Source organism: Sapajus apella, unplaced genomic scaffold, assembly GCF_009761245.1.
Source record: "Sapajus apella isolate SASKATOON/1434 unplaced genomic scaffold, GSC_monkey_1.0 scaffold57, whole genome shotgun sequence".
NCBI lineage: Eukaryota > Metazoa > Chordata > Mammalia > Primates > Cebidae > Sapajus > Sapajus apella.
The window spans coordinates 12,500,105-12,515,931 of NW_022436997.1; the positions used below are offsets into that span (position 1 = coordinate 12,500,105).

General features: G+C 33.6%; 1 protein-coding gene across 12 annotated transcripts in view; it reads left to right on the plus strand.

Moving 5' to 3' along the window:
• The window catches only part of NOL4 (nucleolar protein 4), a 371,002-nt gene that overhangs the window by 108,043 nt on the left and 247,132 nt on the right, over positions 1-15,827 (plus strand). For 10 of the 12 annotated variants that reach the window (XM_032245372.1, XM_032245373.1, XM_032245377.1 and 7 more), the window contains 2 exons: positions 843-955; positions 11,489-11,621. In XM_032245372.1, coding sequence (XP_032101263.1) covers positions 843-955; positions 11,489-11,621 — 246 coding nt within the window. Of the gene's footprint in view, positions 1-842; positions 956-3,452; positions 4,141-10,054; positions 10,388-11,488; positions 11,622-15,827 lie in introns of those variants that run through there. The other 2 variants (XM_032245382.1, XM_032245383.1) reach the window with 2 other exon arrangements.

A 15,827-nucleotide genomic window follows, 5' to 3' on the forward strand; every position in this document is an offset into this window, starting at 1 on the left:
TTCATAATGGCAATTTATATCTCCCATTTTTATAAAAACATGGTAGACTGAAACAGTTCAACAAGTCAGATCATCTCATTTATTCAAGTAGGAGGCAGTGAATTTTGAATATCCACTTACAAAGTAATTCAGTGCCCATTCTTAGAAGAAAGACAGTTTCAGCTGTGGCAAATAACATTTTTCCCTGTAATAATGTTTTAATTTTCATTTATTATATATATTTCATGGTATTTTAGATATATTCAGCAAGGAAATTGGTTTCTATCAATGTCTTTTTAAATCTACTGATTCCTTATTTCTAAAAATTATTAATAATGTGGAGTTTCTTTACTAAAAAGTTTTACATAAAAATAATGATTTGGTTTTACCTCTCATTAAAATTATCTAAATTATTTGGCTAAATATGACTTTCTCTCAGGGATTATATCAGTCTAAGAGATACATTTGTGCTGGCTGATTCCTATGTCTTGGAAGTTAGATACAATGGCGAAAAGAAAAAAAATTGAGCAAATGTCCTTTGGCATTCAAAAAGTACATATAGAAAGTAAAGCAAAGAAGAAAAATATAAATAATTGTGCTAATCACCACATTAGCTTTACTCATTGTTACTCAGGATGTTTAGAAGGCCTCCTGCATTTAGAAATAATTAATTTATTAGTACTGTTAAACAATGTCAATGGAACCTTACCAGTTATTTTTTCTACCATCCAGCTATAATACTACCATGCTTTAAGACACTTGGTATCTAGAATCCTGTTTCAATTTGGAGAAATAGATCATTTTCAAATTACAGGTAGAATGCAGTATCACTTTCATTACCCATTAAAAATGTTTTATTACAGATAATGGAAAACCTCCCACTTTGGTGACCAGCATGATTGACTACAATATGCCAATTACCATGGCCTACATGAAGCACATGAAACTGCAGCTGCTAAACTCACAGCAAGATGAGGTAAAATAAAAACACCTACGTTTGTATCACTTACCACTTGGGAAGAAGCTTGATAACCATGACTATCATATTAAGCATGATGACATTTTGAAGACAGTAATTTATTTTTTAATGAATGAATCTCACCACAGTTGCACAGATGGAGAAAGTGAGCAGAAACTCCTAGCCTACAATATAGACCCCTGTCTTAACACCTATATCTTAGTGTTACATGGGAATTTGTTTGCTACCAAGAAAAATACATTTTCCTTAGTAGACCATCATTGAGCTGGCCTTGGTAAAGTATTACAAAGTTTAGAAGGGGTAAGTTCACAATAAAGTATGCCAAATAGTGGGGATTCTAAGGACATTTATGTACTAAGGCTATTTTGCATGGCAATCAGAAAAGTAAATTTTTTTTTTTTTTTTTTTGAGACGGAGTTTCACTCATGTTACCCAGGCTGGAGTGCAATGGCGCGATCTCGGCTCACTGCAACCTCTGCCTCGTGGGTTCAGGCAATTCTCCTGCCTCAGCCTCCTGAGTAGCTGGGATTACAGGCATGCGCCACCATGCCCAGCTAATGTTTTGTATTTTTAGTAGAGACGGGGCTTCACCATGTTGACCAGGATGGTCTCGATCTCTTGACCTCGTGATCCACCCACCTCGGCCTCCCAAAGTGCTGGGATTACAGGCTTGAGCCACCGCACCCGGCCCAGAAAAGTAGATTTAATGGATATTTCAAGTATAATCATTTCTCCACCATTCAAACCTTATATAAATTTTAAAGTTATTTTTTAGTTAACTGCTATTCCATATATTATTTATTCACTTGTGTGCATTTCCTAGAGGCGATTTGTGGTCATTCTCATTTAGAAGTGTTTTGATATTTTAAGTTGTCCTATTTAATTTGTATAGTGAGAATTTAGCAACATGCTGCATGTATAGACACTAAAAACATATTTATTATACTTTGTAGGATTCTAGTTAGCTAGCCGTTTTGGTTAAAGCTATATCAAAGCAGGGACTATGTTATATATGCATAGTTTATAGTCTCTAAAACAAATAACACTAGGAGATATACAATAGGTGCTGAGTACATCCTTGTTGACCAGTTAATACTCAATAGATGCATTCGAGTTATTTATATTAGGAGCAGGTAGAGGTCCTCAGGCTAATAAATTATCTCCTTGAAATTTCTCTAAAATAGGAAATGAGGTTAAATGTTTATTTTTCAAATATAGAATTATTTGTTAAGGTATGATTGTCATCTTTAAAAATTACTTGGTTGAACTTATGCATAAAACTCAAGTTTTTAGTTTTCGTATGTATTTAAGTGGGTTTAATCTCAAAACTGTATTTATAAAATTGTTTTATCTCAATAGACTTTATTGAGGGTATGCTTCATGCAAAAATTCATACTAATGCAGTGGTAATATTGGATTTTATAATGCCAGATGACTTCATATAAATCATTGAATAAATAGTAATAAAATCATTGGGTTAAATACATCAATGACAATTAAGAAAATACTAATGTTCATCCATTCCTGAAGAATTATAAAAAAAAACTATTTCCACGATTCATTATATAGTTGAAAAAAATTTTTAAATGTCTCATACACTAGTTAGTGCTGTCAGATTATTTGTAGAAAGCTCATTTAGATGTTGATATGTTTATTTCTAGGCCAAAATGTAAGAAGATCCACTTTGTGCCAACAGTGCAGCCCACATATGCTGATCCCTTCTGGCTTCTAAAAAATCATAAGTATTTCATACAAAAGAAATAGACCCTTTAAAATTTATAATTAGATTAGAAAAATAACTCTTATCCTTACATTTTGAAAATACTAAATTGATGTCACACTGACTTAAAATATTTAAATAACTAGTTAGATTATTTGCAAAATTTTTAGAAAATTGTGATTATTGAAAGATGAGAAAGAGGTTGAGTAAAGAAAGTCACATTAAAATGGAATTTAAGTGAAATATTCCTGTATAATAAATTATATTTAAATTTGAATAAGCATTAATCCAATTAGTCCAACGAATATTTATTCAGTACTTTCTATGTATCTGGCACTCTTGAAGAAAAACCGTGACTCAATTGAGAAAAATCTTTATCTTTTGTAGGGGTGAACAGGTAATAAAGAAAATAATGGCCATATGTATGTAAAAAGAAAATAACGGCCATATGTATACATTTTTTCTTTATTAAGAGAAATGAAGACTAGGCATGGGACTCTCTTTAGAACTAGGGATCCCAATTTTAAAGGGCTTTATTAAAATGTATCATTTGAGTAGAAGTGAAGAAAATATGTGTATGTATCAGAGGGATAGAGTGAAATGTTCCTGAGGCAGGTGCATATCTACTAGCTGTAGGAATAGCAAAACAGTCAACATGGTTGGAATAGAATGATCAAGAAAGAGGAAAATAAGAGAGTAGTTTAGAGACATAGTGGAGAGCCAAGTTATATAGATTCTTATATTTTAAGAACTTTAAAATTTTACTCTGAGTAATATGGGGAGCCATTAGAAAGTTTTGAGCAGAGCAGTCATGTGATCTGATCTATATTTTAACACAATAATGTGGCCTGAGAACAGACTGAAGAGGAAAGAAAAGTAGATGCACAGACACCAGTAGAACGTTATTACAGAAATCAGTCCTTACCTACACTGATTTCTGTAATAAACTCTTTTCCTTCCTGCATGAGTGTTTGGCTTTTGGATAACTTTTGGAGTTTGCTCTCCCACAAAACCGCTAATGTTGAAATGAAAACTGTGTTACTAGGCAACGTTGCTATGACAAAAATGATTCCAATTTGTAAACTGTATCAGAAGACTAGAACTATCTGGATAGAATCTTTATATTTCCTTAAGTTGGATGATTTTTGTGATTGGTATGTCCTTTGTGGAGACCTTAAGTTATTGACTGTGATGTGAATAGAGATTTTTGTCTCTTTGGGGGCATGGGGCTTCTCTGCCAAGTTCTCAACCTACCCAGTATGATTACTGTTTTCTTATACCTGAGCTATATCACAGGAAGAACTAAGGAAAATATGTCTAATTAACTATGTGAATGGCTACCTGACCCCTGCAAAGGCTTCCAAGGAAGAGAAACACCTGATGCTGCCCTCCTGGCAAGTTTCCTTTGCTACATGCCTCTAGAAGAAGCTGATGCCAAGGGTTTTCAATGGTCGTCTTATGAGTATACATTTTAATTGGATCTAACAAAAGCTTCTGAAGGATGTTTCAGGAAAGAAGATAATAGTGGCTTGGATCAAAGAGGTAGTGGTTAAGGTAGTGAAAAGAGGTGAAATTATGAATAGATTTTAAGTTTTGCTGATGGATTCGATGTGAAGCATAGAAGTCAAGAGGCAGTGATGTCTCCAAGGTTTTTAATCTGAGCAAGTAGGGTAGAATTGGTATTAACTAGTATAAGAAAAACTGTGGGCAGAACACATTTGAGATATGATATTAGAAGTTCAATTGTGAGCTCTTCAGCATCTTCCATTGACAGATAGCATATGAAGCCATGTGACTGAAGGTATTGCCAAGATAGTGAGTGTAGATTGAACAAACAAAGTCCAGCAACCTTGATTTAGGAAATTCCAATTTTATGACATCTGGCAGATGAGGAGGAACCAACAGAGGATATTGAGAAAGAACACCCAGGGTGTTAGGAAAAGCCGGAGAGTTTGTAAACTAGAATAAAACTGAAAAAAAAAAAAGTTTTTCAACATGTTTAGGGTAATGTATTATGTCAAATCAAGTGATAAGTCAATGATACTGAAGTCTGAAAATTAAATTTGTATTTAACCTGATAGAAGTCAATGGTGTTCATGACAAGAGAAGTTTCTGTGGGGTGGTCGGGATGAAAGCAGTAAAGTCATTGAAGAGTTTTGCTATGAAGGGGACCAGGAGAAACAGGTAGGAGCTGGAGGGAGCATGGGGACAGGAATTTTTTATTATATACATTTTTCTAAAATCAGAGAAATTATAGCATATATAAATGTTGTTGGGATTCATGTAGCAGAGGAAAATATTGATTTAGGAAAGAGGCAGGAAAATTGATGAAGCAATATCCTTGGCATTAATAGGTAGTATTGCTTGTACGAAATTGGAAAAGTTGGCTTTAGAATGGAGCACAGACAGGAGGGATCAGATAGAGGTAGGCAAATGGAAATTGTGGCGATTATGGAAGTGTTCTGTTTGCTCCTAATTCTTTAGTTTAAAAAAAAAAAGGAAGCAAGAGTGAGGATGTTTGACAAGGTGTTGAAAGTTTGAGAAGAAGAGAGGATGTGAAAAGTAGAAATCTAGACAGTGAGGAGTAAATTGACCAGGAAAATGGACTCTTTTGAGTTTTGAGTAAAGTCATTTAAATAATTGCTCACCTCCATGTCCAGCTATATGGGAGCATGCATAGAATAGAGTAAGGGAAAAACTAGAATTACTCATATTTTGGGGCTTGTCGAAAGAATAGAAGTGGTATGTAAGCATATGATTAAAATGACAAACCATGAAATTCTAGCCATGTAAGAAGATAAATGAAGTCATGAGAGAGGTGGGGTAAGAGCAGGGGTGGTCAGTGCAAAATGGTTAGAATCAAGGGGTTATAATTATCAGTGGGATGGAAATTTCATTGGAATACTAGAATACTCAGCATACTAGAGCAAATGATATGGAAAATTTGAGATGTTGTATGTAGAGAGTGGGATGCTTGAAATCAAGATTTTGAAGGATGTTCAGTTGCTGGTAATGAAATGCAAAGAACATGATTATGAGAGCAAAATGGCTGAAGAAAGGTAGAGGGCAAGATCATTAAGGAATAGTTCATGGAAGTGACAGGTCAGGATGTTTCCAGAGATACTGAAATAATCAGGGACCGAAGCATGTGTAGGTTTTTTTTTTTTTTTTTTTTAATTTTTATTGGGCGGGGGGGTTGGGACAAAGTCTCATTCTGTCACCCAGCCTGGGGCACAGTGGCGTGATCTCAGCTCACCACAAACTCTACCATCCTGGTTCAAGCAATTCTCATGCCTCAGCCTCAGAGTAGCTAGGATTACAGGTGCCTGCCACCATGTCCAGCTAATTTTTGTATATTTAGTAGAGAGGGTGTTTCACCACGTTGGCCAGGCTATTCTCAAACTCCTGACCTCAGGTGATCTACCCATCTTGGCCTCCCAAAGTGCTGGGATTACAGGTGTGAGCCATCACACCCAGTCTAAAATAATGTTTTTAAACCATTTTCTAAGACTATCTTGTGAAAAATGTTAAAATATGTTTAAATGGCAAAAATTCTATTAAATTACTCTTTTTATGTACCCATCAAAGAAAGAATTGATGTGGAGAGAAAAAATACACAGGAAAATTTAGGAAGCTGGCCACAAATAATTTACTACTTAGAACCACTGACATGTTGTTCCACTTCCATTTTGCAGATGGGCACCAAGTTTTAAGCTGATAACATTTACCCTAATGATAAAACCGGTAGAGAGAAGATTAGATATTTGAACCTAGGTTTAAATAACATTAGTGCCTAAGGTCTTCCTACTCCGCAACACATCCACTTAAAATTAGTATTAACTATTTGTGTTTTTAAGAAACAACGCAATGTAAATAGAGTGCTATGGTGTAGCCCAAATGTCAGAAATGAGATGGTTTTCAGTTTTCTATTGCTATGTACCACCCATAAAACTTGGTAGCTTAATACAACAATGATGAATTAATAATTATTATTCTATGGGTTAAGTAGTTAGCCAAGAACCTCTGGGTGATTTATTTTGTTACTCCTGGCCAGGATCATTTACTCAGTGACATTCAACTGGTAGCTGGATCTGGCTGGATAGTCCAAGAAAACCTCACTTAAATACCTGGCTGCTTGGTGTCCCTTTATGCTCCTTTATGTGACCTCTCACTCTCCCTCCATATGGCTGCCTGACTTATGCTTCTTCACAGTATGCTGGTCTCAGTGTAGTCAGACTTCTTATCTGGCAGCTTTATTATGTGGCAGCTGGCTTCCAAGAGACAGGAAGTAGAAGCTCCCTGTTGTTCTGGGACTGACACAGCATTGCTTCCGCCACATTTCTATTGACCAGAGCAAATAAAAAACCAGCCTAGTTTCAAGGGGAGAAGAAATACTATTCCTTGATGAGGAGTGGCATGCAAAGGACAGTGGGGAGGGGAAGGGATCCATGGTAGCTATCTTTGAAAATTATCACTGCATCGTCAATAACCATAAAAAAACCTCACCCTCCTTTATTAGCCAAAATACAATTTTAATGAATTAACTTGTTATTTGAGGCTTACCACATTCAGAAAGATTTTACAAAATACTGTGTCCAATATGAGATCATTTGACATTCTTATAAACTATTGGTGAGAGTTTAAACTCGAACAAACTTTCTGGGGGATAATTTGATGATAATCATTAAAAACTTTGCAAATATATTTATATTGCTTGACTAGAATTTTACCCTAAGGGATGTGATATATGAAACAATTTATCTATTAAGGTGTTTACTGTATTGCTAGTAGTGAATGACTGAGTATATTTTCAAGATCTCACAATAAAGGATTGTCAGATACGCACTGCCCAATATGGTAGTCACTAGTCACATGGGAATGTTTAAGTTTAACTGAACATTAATTAAAATTAACTAAAACTAAAAATTCAGGTCTTAAGTCATACTAACCACATTTCACATGTTCACTAGCCACATATGACTAGTATTTACCTTATTCAATAGATAATATTATAGAGCAATTCTGTCATTGTACAATGTTTTCTTGAACAGCACTGGGCTGGGCAGATAGCCGGCATTAAATAGCTCATTGAACTATATGTTGCAGGACTCCACCCCAAAGATTCTAATGCTAGGTCTGATGTGTGGGACCTGAAGATATGAACTTTTAACAGGACCTACACTCATGCACACTGAGGTTTGAGATGATGAATTTTGGAGAGATGCTGATAACATAAGCTTTAATTTTATTTGAGCACACAATAAGTTTTAAAAAATCAACAGAAAGAGAAGATTGGTGGCAGTGGTTTTCAAGCAGTCTCATGGGAAACCCTAAATGTTTGATGAATAGCCTACACGTTATTTAGTAAGCAATGGATAAGGCTGCAAATTTATGAGTAGAAAAGTGATATGTTCGGAAATGGGAAGATTAATTTGGCAATAGTTAATAGGCAGGGCTGGTGTACAGAAATTGGAGGCGGGTAAGTTAACTGGGAGACTATTACTACATAGTTCAGGAAATGGAAAAATACAATTTTAAAGTAATAAGGCAGGACAATAGCAGTGGAAATCAGGAGGTACATGGTAGAGATCCTTTAGAGATAAAATCTGCAACTTGGAAACTAAAATGAAATATGGAGCAGGTTAGGGGGTCTCCATTTCAAGCAACTTCTGAAGATAGAAATAAAAGCTCAATAACAAAGCTTTTGAAAAATAAGTGCCATGTTTAAAAGGGAAAAGACTGTAAAGAAAATTATTTGTTACAGTTAAAGTGTTCTAATATTAAAACATTAAGTTTCAAGGAGGCAGAATTACTAGAGTCGCTGGCCATGACTCATGATTTTAGTCATATAAGAAATAAGCTCACACTGAATAATGTGGAGAGTTTTTTCTGGTTGTCATACAAAATAGATACCATATAGGAAAGGTATTAGATGAATGGTCTAAAGATAATCATGAATAAAATATTTAATATCATATCAGTTAAGTTTTCTGATTCCTTACTCTTAGAAGTCTTCAGTATTTTCTTCCTAGTGTAATTAGTATTATCTCTGTGTTGGTAAAAAAAACCACAAGCTAATATTTCATATACCTTTGCTAACTTTTAATAAAAACAATAATGTAATCAATTATTAATTAGAATAGAATATACAGAATGAATATATGCACTTAGTCTCATTAAAGCTCTTTATAAATGTATGATAATTGAATTCTAATAAGGAATAGAGTTGTGAAGATAAATTATATTTCATATGTAATGGTGGAGGAAAATATTTAAAATATTCTCAATCATTAAGCCACTTATAATGATATATAATTTGATGCGGTGTTTTTTAAATTACAAAACTATATAACTGTACGTTTGGTTATGTAGACATTTTAATCTCTTGTCTGTATTTATTAAAATGTATGCTGGCAAGAGTATCATTTAGTGGTGATAAAAAATATATTGATTTTCCGTAATATGCTGTAGCTGTTTGTACAACCATTTCATAAAACAGGGGCTGTGACCTGGATCTTTATATTTAGCTCTTCTTTAAACATAAACACATACACACACACACACGCACATGCACACGCACATGCACGCCCGCACACACATATCCTCATATACATATATTTTACATATTTATATGCATATAAATATTTTACTAAATTACTTATAGTTAGCGTTTTTGTGACCTTTGTAACAAACACGTATAAAAACTGTTTATGTGTTTATGTAAACATACAGCTACTTTAGTAACACATTTTGTGTTTACCATTATATTAAATGTATTATATTTTGTTATATAAGTTCATATACTCTAATAAATGTGCATAACTTTATATACTGTAGTTATTGTATATTCCATAGAGTATTATTAAACAGTTATATTGTGCTTATCATGTAGGTGACGTTGTTCTAGATACCTTAAATATAGTACATGCCCTGACTCCTCATATGACTCTGTGAGATTGGCACTATTTTTATTTCCATTGCATAGATAAAGAAACTGAGGCACAGTAAGTTTAGGTAACTTGCTTAAGGTAGCATATCTAATAACTGGCAGAAGGTGGACCTGAATGTAGGAAGTCTGGCTTCTGAGAACATCCTCTAAAATACCATGACATCACAGAAAGTATATATAGTGTTTGTAACAGATATTACATCATCTATCAATGTGTGTATATATGTATGCATTTGCATATGATCCACTTTAATAACAAGTCCATATTGTCATCACTGATAATGTAAATTCACATTGAAATCTCTTATTTTTGCTTCTGTGTGTGTGTGTATGTATATATGTAATCATGGAGGAAAATATTTAAAATGTTCTCAATTATTAAGCCACTTATGATGATAAATTACATGTACACACACACACACACACACACACACACACACACACACACACACACATACACATTAGAACTTAGAATGGAGTAAGTGTAATGTACCAAAAGAGGGGAGTCAACCAAGAGAAGTGTATGTGGCTGATTGTCCAGAGATCTAACACAGTGCCATTTCCTTACTAATTTATGAAGAGCTGGTGCTACTCAGTGTGCCCAAGCATGACCAAATTTTTGGTAAAGGAAAGACACCACTGTGAAAGACACTGAGCCTGAAATAAGAATCAGAATGCCAATTTATTAGTCTACCAGAATGTTCTCCATTCATCATAGAAACTTCTTTGCTGATGCCAAGATGTCATTTATGAAACCAAGGTAATTCTTCCTATTCAAAGATACTGTTTCTTCAAGTCTGGATGACTTCATATGACTCCTGGTTCTGGTATATAATATCAGGGAAAATGACTTCTCTGTGCCTCAGTTTCTTCATCTATAAATTATTTGTGAATTTGTAGCTAATTAATAGTTGTGATAAAATATAAAGAACATGTGTAACATAAATAGCAGCACTACTACTACTGATTATTATATTAGTGTTAAACGTTCAGATCAAACATTTACAAACTAAAGCCAAGCTAGAGATTTTGATTAAACATTTACATTTTATACAGGTTTCTCAGGCCTTCCTGCCTATATAAGTATACCATTTGTCCAAAAAATCAGTTCTGCAAAAGGAATTTGCTTCAGTAAAATGACTGCAATAATATATCCTAGATTTTGTTTCACATTTGAAAAATTTTGATGAATTGGCCATTCGGCAAACTGGCCTTTTGGTAATTTAGCCATTTTATGAACTGACTTTTAGTAAAAGTTCCATGCACAATTTTACCTAGATCTCCTTTTTGTGGTTGCCATGCAATTTATATTCGCTAGTAAAGAAAGAAAGGGTATACTAAGTTTACCTTGCTCTCCATTACATGTGGACTTTGAACCTAATATGTAAATTTGCTATATTAGGATCTATCCTGTTTGCCAATGAAAAAATTTTATATGGCCCTTTCTTTTTACATTCTAAGATTTTTTCCTTGTCATATTTTTTGGTCATTTAGTTTTTAACCAAAACTTGTATTTCTATTTATGTTATATTTAATGATTAACTCTTTTAGAAGTTATTTACTATAAAATTCATTCTTTATACAGGCTAATTCCTAAACTGTACTGTCTTTAAATATATATATTTTACCTTTAAAAAGTTGATGTACATTGGGACATATTATTTCACTAGTCTTGAAATTCCTTGAAGGGAGCAATTATTCTATTATTTGTTATTTTAAACATCTATTAGTTTGTAACATACTTTTCTGAATTCCGTATAAACTTACTGGATAAACTCCAATTGACAGAGTAGATAAAATGGTTATTATTTAAATATATTATATTTAAAAATGCTTGATGATATTTTAAAACTATTTTCAGGATGAAAGTTCAATAGAAAGTGATGAATTTGACATGAGTGATTCAACACGGATGTCAGCTGTGAACTCTGATCTTAGCTCCAATCTTGAAGAGAGAATGCAAAGTCCCCAGACTCTTCATGGCCAGCAAGATGGTAAGCCTTTCAATTTGACTAAATAAGAAAAATACCACACACAAAAAATGAGTCAGAATGCATGAAAATGACAACTAACTCTTAACTCTTGTGTCAGTTTTTAAAATCTGCCTGTTTCTATGGGAACTTTTCTCTATGTATTCATATTATATTATCCACTTCACTATTTTTTAATACAAAACTTTGTTCAAAACCAAGGTGTTAGACTGATTTATCAGCAGATAATGGTTATAAAATTCAAGTGAATTCATGTTTTGCTCGCTGAACTTAAAATATGTGTTATATCAGTACAGTTTGGTTTTGGTGATAATATTTTCTAGCTTTGATTTCTTGGGCCATCAGTCTTCTGACTAAGCATTTAAATATGATCAAAATATTAATTTGGATGTTTTTCTTTTATGTAAAAGACAAGTTTCAATTAAGAATCACTAGATATTAAAGAAATTTTACCAGAACAATATTGCTGAGTAAGACAATATTTTGCTCTGATTTTGAGCTACTTTATTCAGCTGTTAAGAAAGGAAAGATCATGATTTCTTACTCCTGGGTTCATTAAAGATTTCTGAATCAGCCTATTGTTCTTGATAGGAAGAAAGCTAGATATGTAGAGAAAGTAGATGTCATAGAAACATTGTAAGTCTAATATTTTCAGACATCTTTGAAAGCTATCTTTGTATATTTTTGTCTTTGTAAGTACAAAATTATGTATACAAGTAAATGTGGCTTAATTCATAATTGCAGATAAAAGGATTATATATAGAAGGAAATTGATTTTATTAAAAATTTGTTTATTATTTCTGTATTTAACAGGTTTACACGAACTTTTTGGTTGAATAGTTTTGTACTTGCATTTATAGATACTGAAAAAATCTTGGCTTTCTCTAACACTTGCTATTACAAACTGGTGGCAAAAGATTGCTATATTTCTAGCTGCTATTTGTGTCCTGTTTGTGTTGGCAAGGCTCAAGAAATCCCTAGTTTTAAGCATAAAAAAGTCCAAGAACAGAGAGGCTTTCTTTTCCTCATTTCAGATGAATCTTAAAACATGCTGGTGTCCTTGTAAGCATGAGTTTTAAGAAAATGAGGAATGCATTGATTATCAGTAACTTTAAGATTATATCTTACTTGCTACGTGCTAAAATAGCTATTATAGTAGAAATGTCATTTATTTGTAAATATTATAAGAATGAAGTTTTTCTGATTTAAATATAAATTTTCTCTTTTCTTCTAAAACATGAATAGGCATTCCTCAGATTTTGTGTTTTTTTAAATGGCAATTTTCTTAGTAATGCACATCACTCCATTAATTTGCTTATGCCTTTAACTTATTTATCTCCTCATCATCATTAGTCTATAATTTTAGGGAATACAGATAACGGGATGTATAGAGAATGTAGAGGGTGTCTCTCATCATGCAAATTCATTGTTTTCTTGACTGGAGTTGCAAGCTGTAGATCTTTGGCTATGCCACAGATGCTGTGATATAAATCCATACTTATTTTAATCAAGTGCAGTGGAATAACTCCAAATACTACTTACTCTTAGGAAGAAACACTTTCTCATGATATATTGATGAGTGTTTCAAGGATAATCACCTATCTAGTTGTTTCTTCTTTAACCTAGGCCTAACCCTTGTCTTACATGTCAGATACTTTTTTCTCACATTTCTTGTTGAGTTTTCTCTTACAATGATCCCTCCTCTTTCTTTTGTATCAGAGGTTTTCCTCACTCTACTGGTTATTAGAATCTACATACAAACATGATTTGATAAATACCTTTTTCAAAAAGCCTCCATTGATTTTGTCTTTTTCCATTTGTGCTGCTATAACAAAATACCTGAGACTGGGTCATTTATAAAGAATAGACATTTATCTCTCACAGCTCTGGAGTCCAAGATCTAGGTGCCAGTAGGTTCAGTGTCTGGAAGACCTTGTTCTCTGCATTACAATAGTGCCTTATTGCTGAATCCTTCGGAAGGGAGAAACACCATATCCTTTCATGGTGGCAAGATCCAAAGAGGGATAAACTCCTGTCAAGCCCTTTTATAATCCTATGCATGAGATGAGACTGACACATCCTAAAGGCCACACCTCTTAATCCTGCTATGTTTGGGATTAAGTTTCAACATCAGTTTTGGATGGGACAAAAACATTCAACCATATTATATCCCATTGCCCCTCTTCATTCATTTTCCTATTTCTCTGCACCACCTCTGCAACAGACTTTACAGTAAAACTCTGAAAGAGTTGTCCCATTATTTCCACTCTACCCTTTTTGGCTTATCACAAACAGGCTTTTATCCTTGCCACCTGACTTCTCTTGTTCTTGTGAATATCACCAGCAGGCTTCTCATTGCTTAATTCATTGGTAAACCCTTAGTCCTCATCTCCCTCAACACTAATGTTTAAAGACAATGCTCCTTTTTCTTTTCTGGTGTGATTTCTGTCTCATTCATCTCTGTGGTCTCCTTTTCCATGTTTTATTTTATAGATGTCAGCATTCAGTCTTCAACTCTCTCTTCCTTACTCTCACTCCCTAGGACACCACATCTAATCATGTTGCTTTCTATACCATCTGTACCTAGATGAATCCCAAATTTACTTCTCCAAGCCCTGACATCTTTCCTGAGCTCAGGACTATCTCCCCTTACCTATTTCCTAATTGTTAATATTCTTCAGAAGACTTATCACTGTATGAAACTGCATTGTTTTTCTCACTTATTAACTCTTTCTCTTCTAGAATGCAAATACTAAATTAATATAGAGTCTTCACATGCATAATAGAGTCTTCACATGCTTACAGCTTTCCTTTCATTGGCTTTATTTGAGCTAGTTCTTACATGCTCCATCATATAAATGATTAAAATAGAACTTTTCACCATAATTATAAGTCATAACATAAGTTTTACATATTTAACTTTTCTTCTGTCCTTTCTTCTGACAATGACACTCTCTTAGGTAACCCATATTGACAACCTACTATGTACATATTCACAACATTTTGTCATCAAATACCTAGAATTATATCATTTATGCTATTCTGTATCTTGATTTATTCATCTAACGTTACCTTTCTTTTAGATCTCCCTGTATTCTTAAGTGTGTGTATGTGTGTGTGTGTGTGTGTGTGTGTGTGTGTGTGTGTGTGTATCACAGTGAGAAAAAAAAAAGCATGGAACCTGCCTTATATGACAACAATTTAAAGGAATATGTATCAAATTCAGCATTGGCACTATTGACACACAACTCTTTGCTGGAGAGGGATGTACTCTGCATTGCATAATGTTTAGCAGCTTCCTGGCCTCTACCTGCAACATGCTCATAGCTCCTCTGCTCCCAACTGTGACAAAAAAAAATATCTTCAGATGTTGTAAATGTCCCTTGCAGGACAAAATTACCCTAAGTTGAAAACAAATGGTATAGGTAGAGAGTAAGGGTCTGCAAGACTCTAGTATGGTGGGGATTGAAGAGACACAATGAAAAGATGTTGAGAATTAGGGCTGAACTAAAGTCTAGGAATCAGTGCCCAGTTGAATTTCTGCTATCTCAGAATAGTTCTCTAGTTACACTGTCCAACATAATAGTCACTCTCCACATTGTGGCTATTGAGTACTTGAAATATAGCTAGTGTGAATGAGGAACTATTGTAATTTAATTTTAATTCAAATTTAAATAACTGCATTTTACTGGTGGCTACTGTGTCAGACAATGTAGATCTAGATCATTGTTTTATTTTGACTGGGCAGTTAAACTCTATTATCTACAGTCATTGGTTGAATGTGTCTGAAGTCTGGAAAAACCGTAGAAGAAACTCCTATTTTAACAGTTGACTGAAACCCTAGCTTAATATTTTGAAAATCTAAACAATACAAATTTTTTAAGTTAAATTATAATGTTCTATTTTCTTTAATATTAGGGTGATTCACTTAAGATTTTACTTAGAGAAATTAAAGTGCGACATTGTGGTTTTTATGAATCCTTTCCAATAGTTATAACAGGCAGGTATAAGAATGTCCTTATTGGGCACCATATAAAATGAAGAGTAAAATAACATTTTTTTTCAATTTTCATTTCACTAAGATTATAGAAAATTTGCAAGGTATTCATAAAAAAAAAAACAAGGGAAAAGAGAGCTATCAGATGTGCATTGTTCTGGAAATCTATATCCATATATATATATATATATATATATATATATATATATATA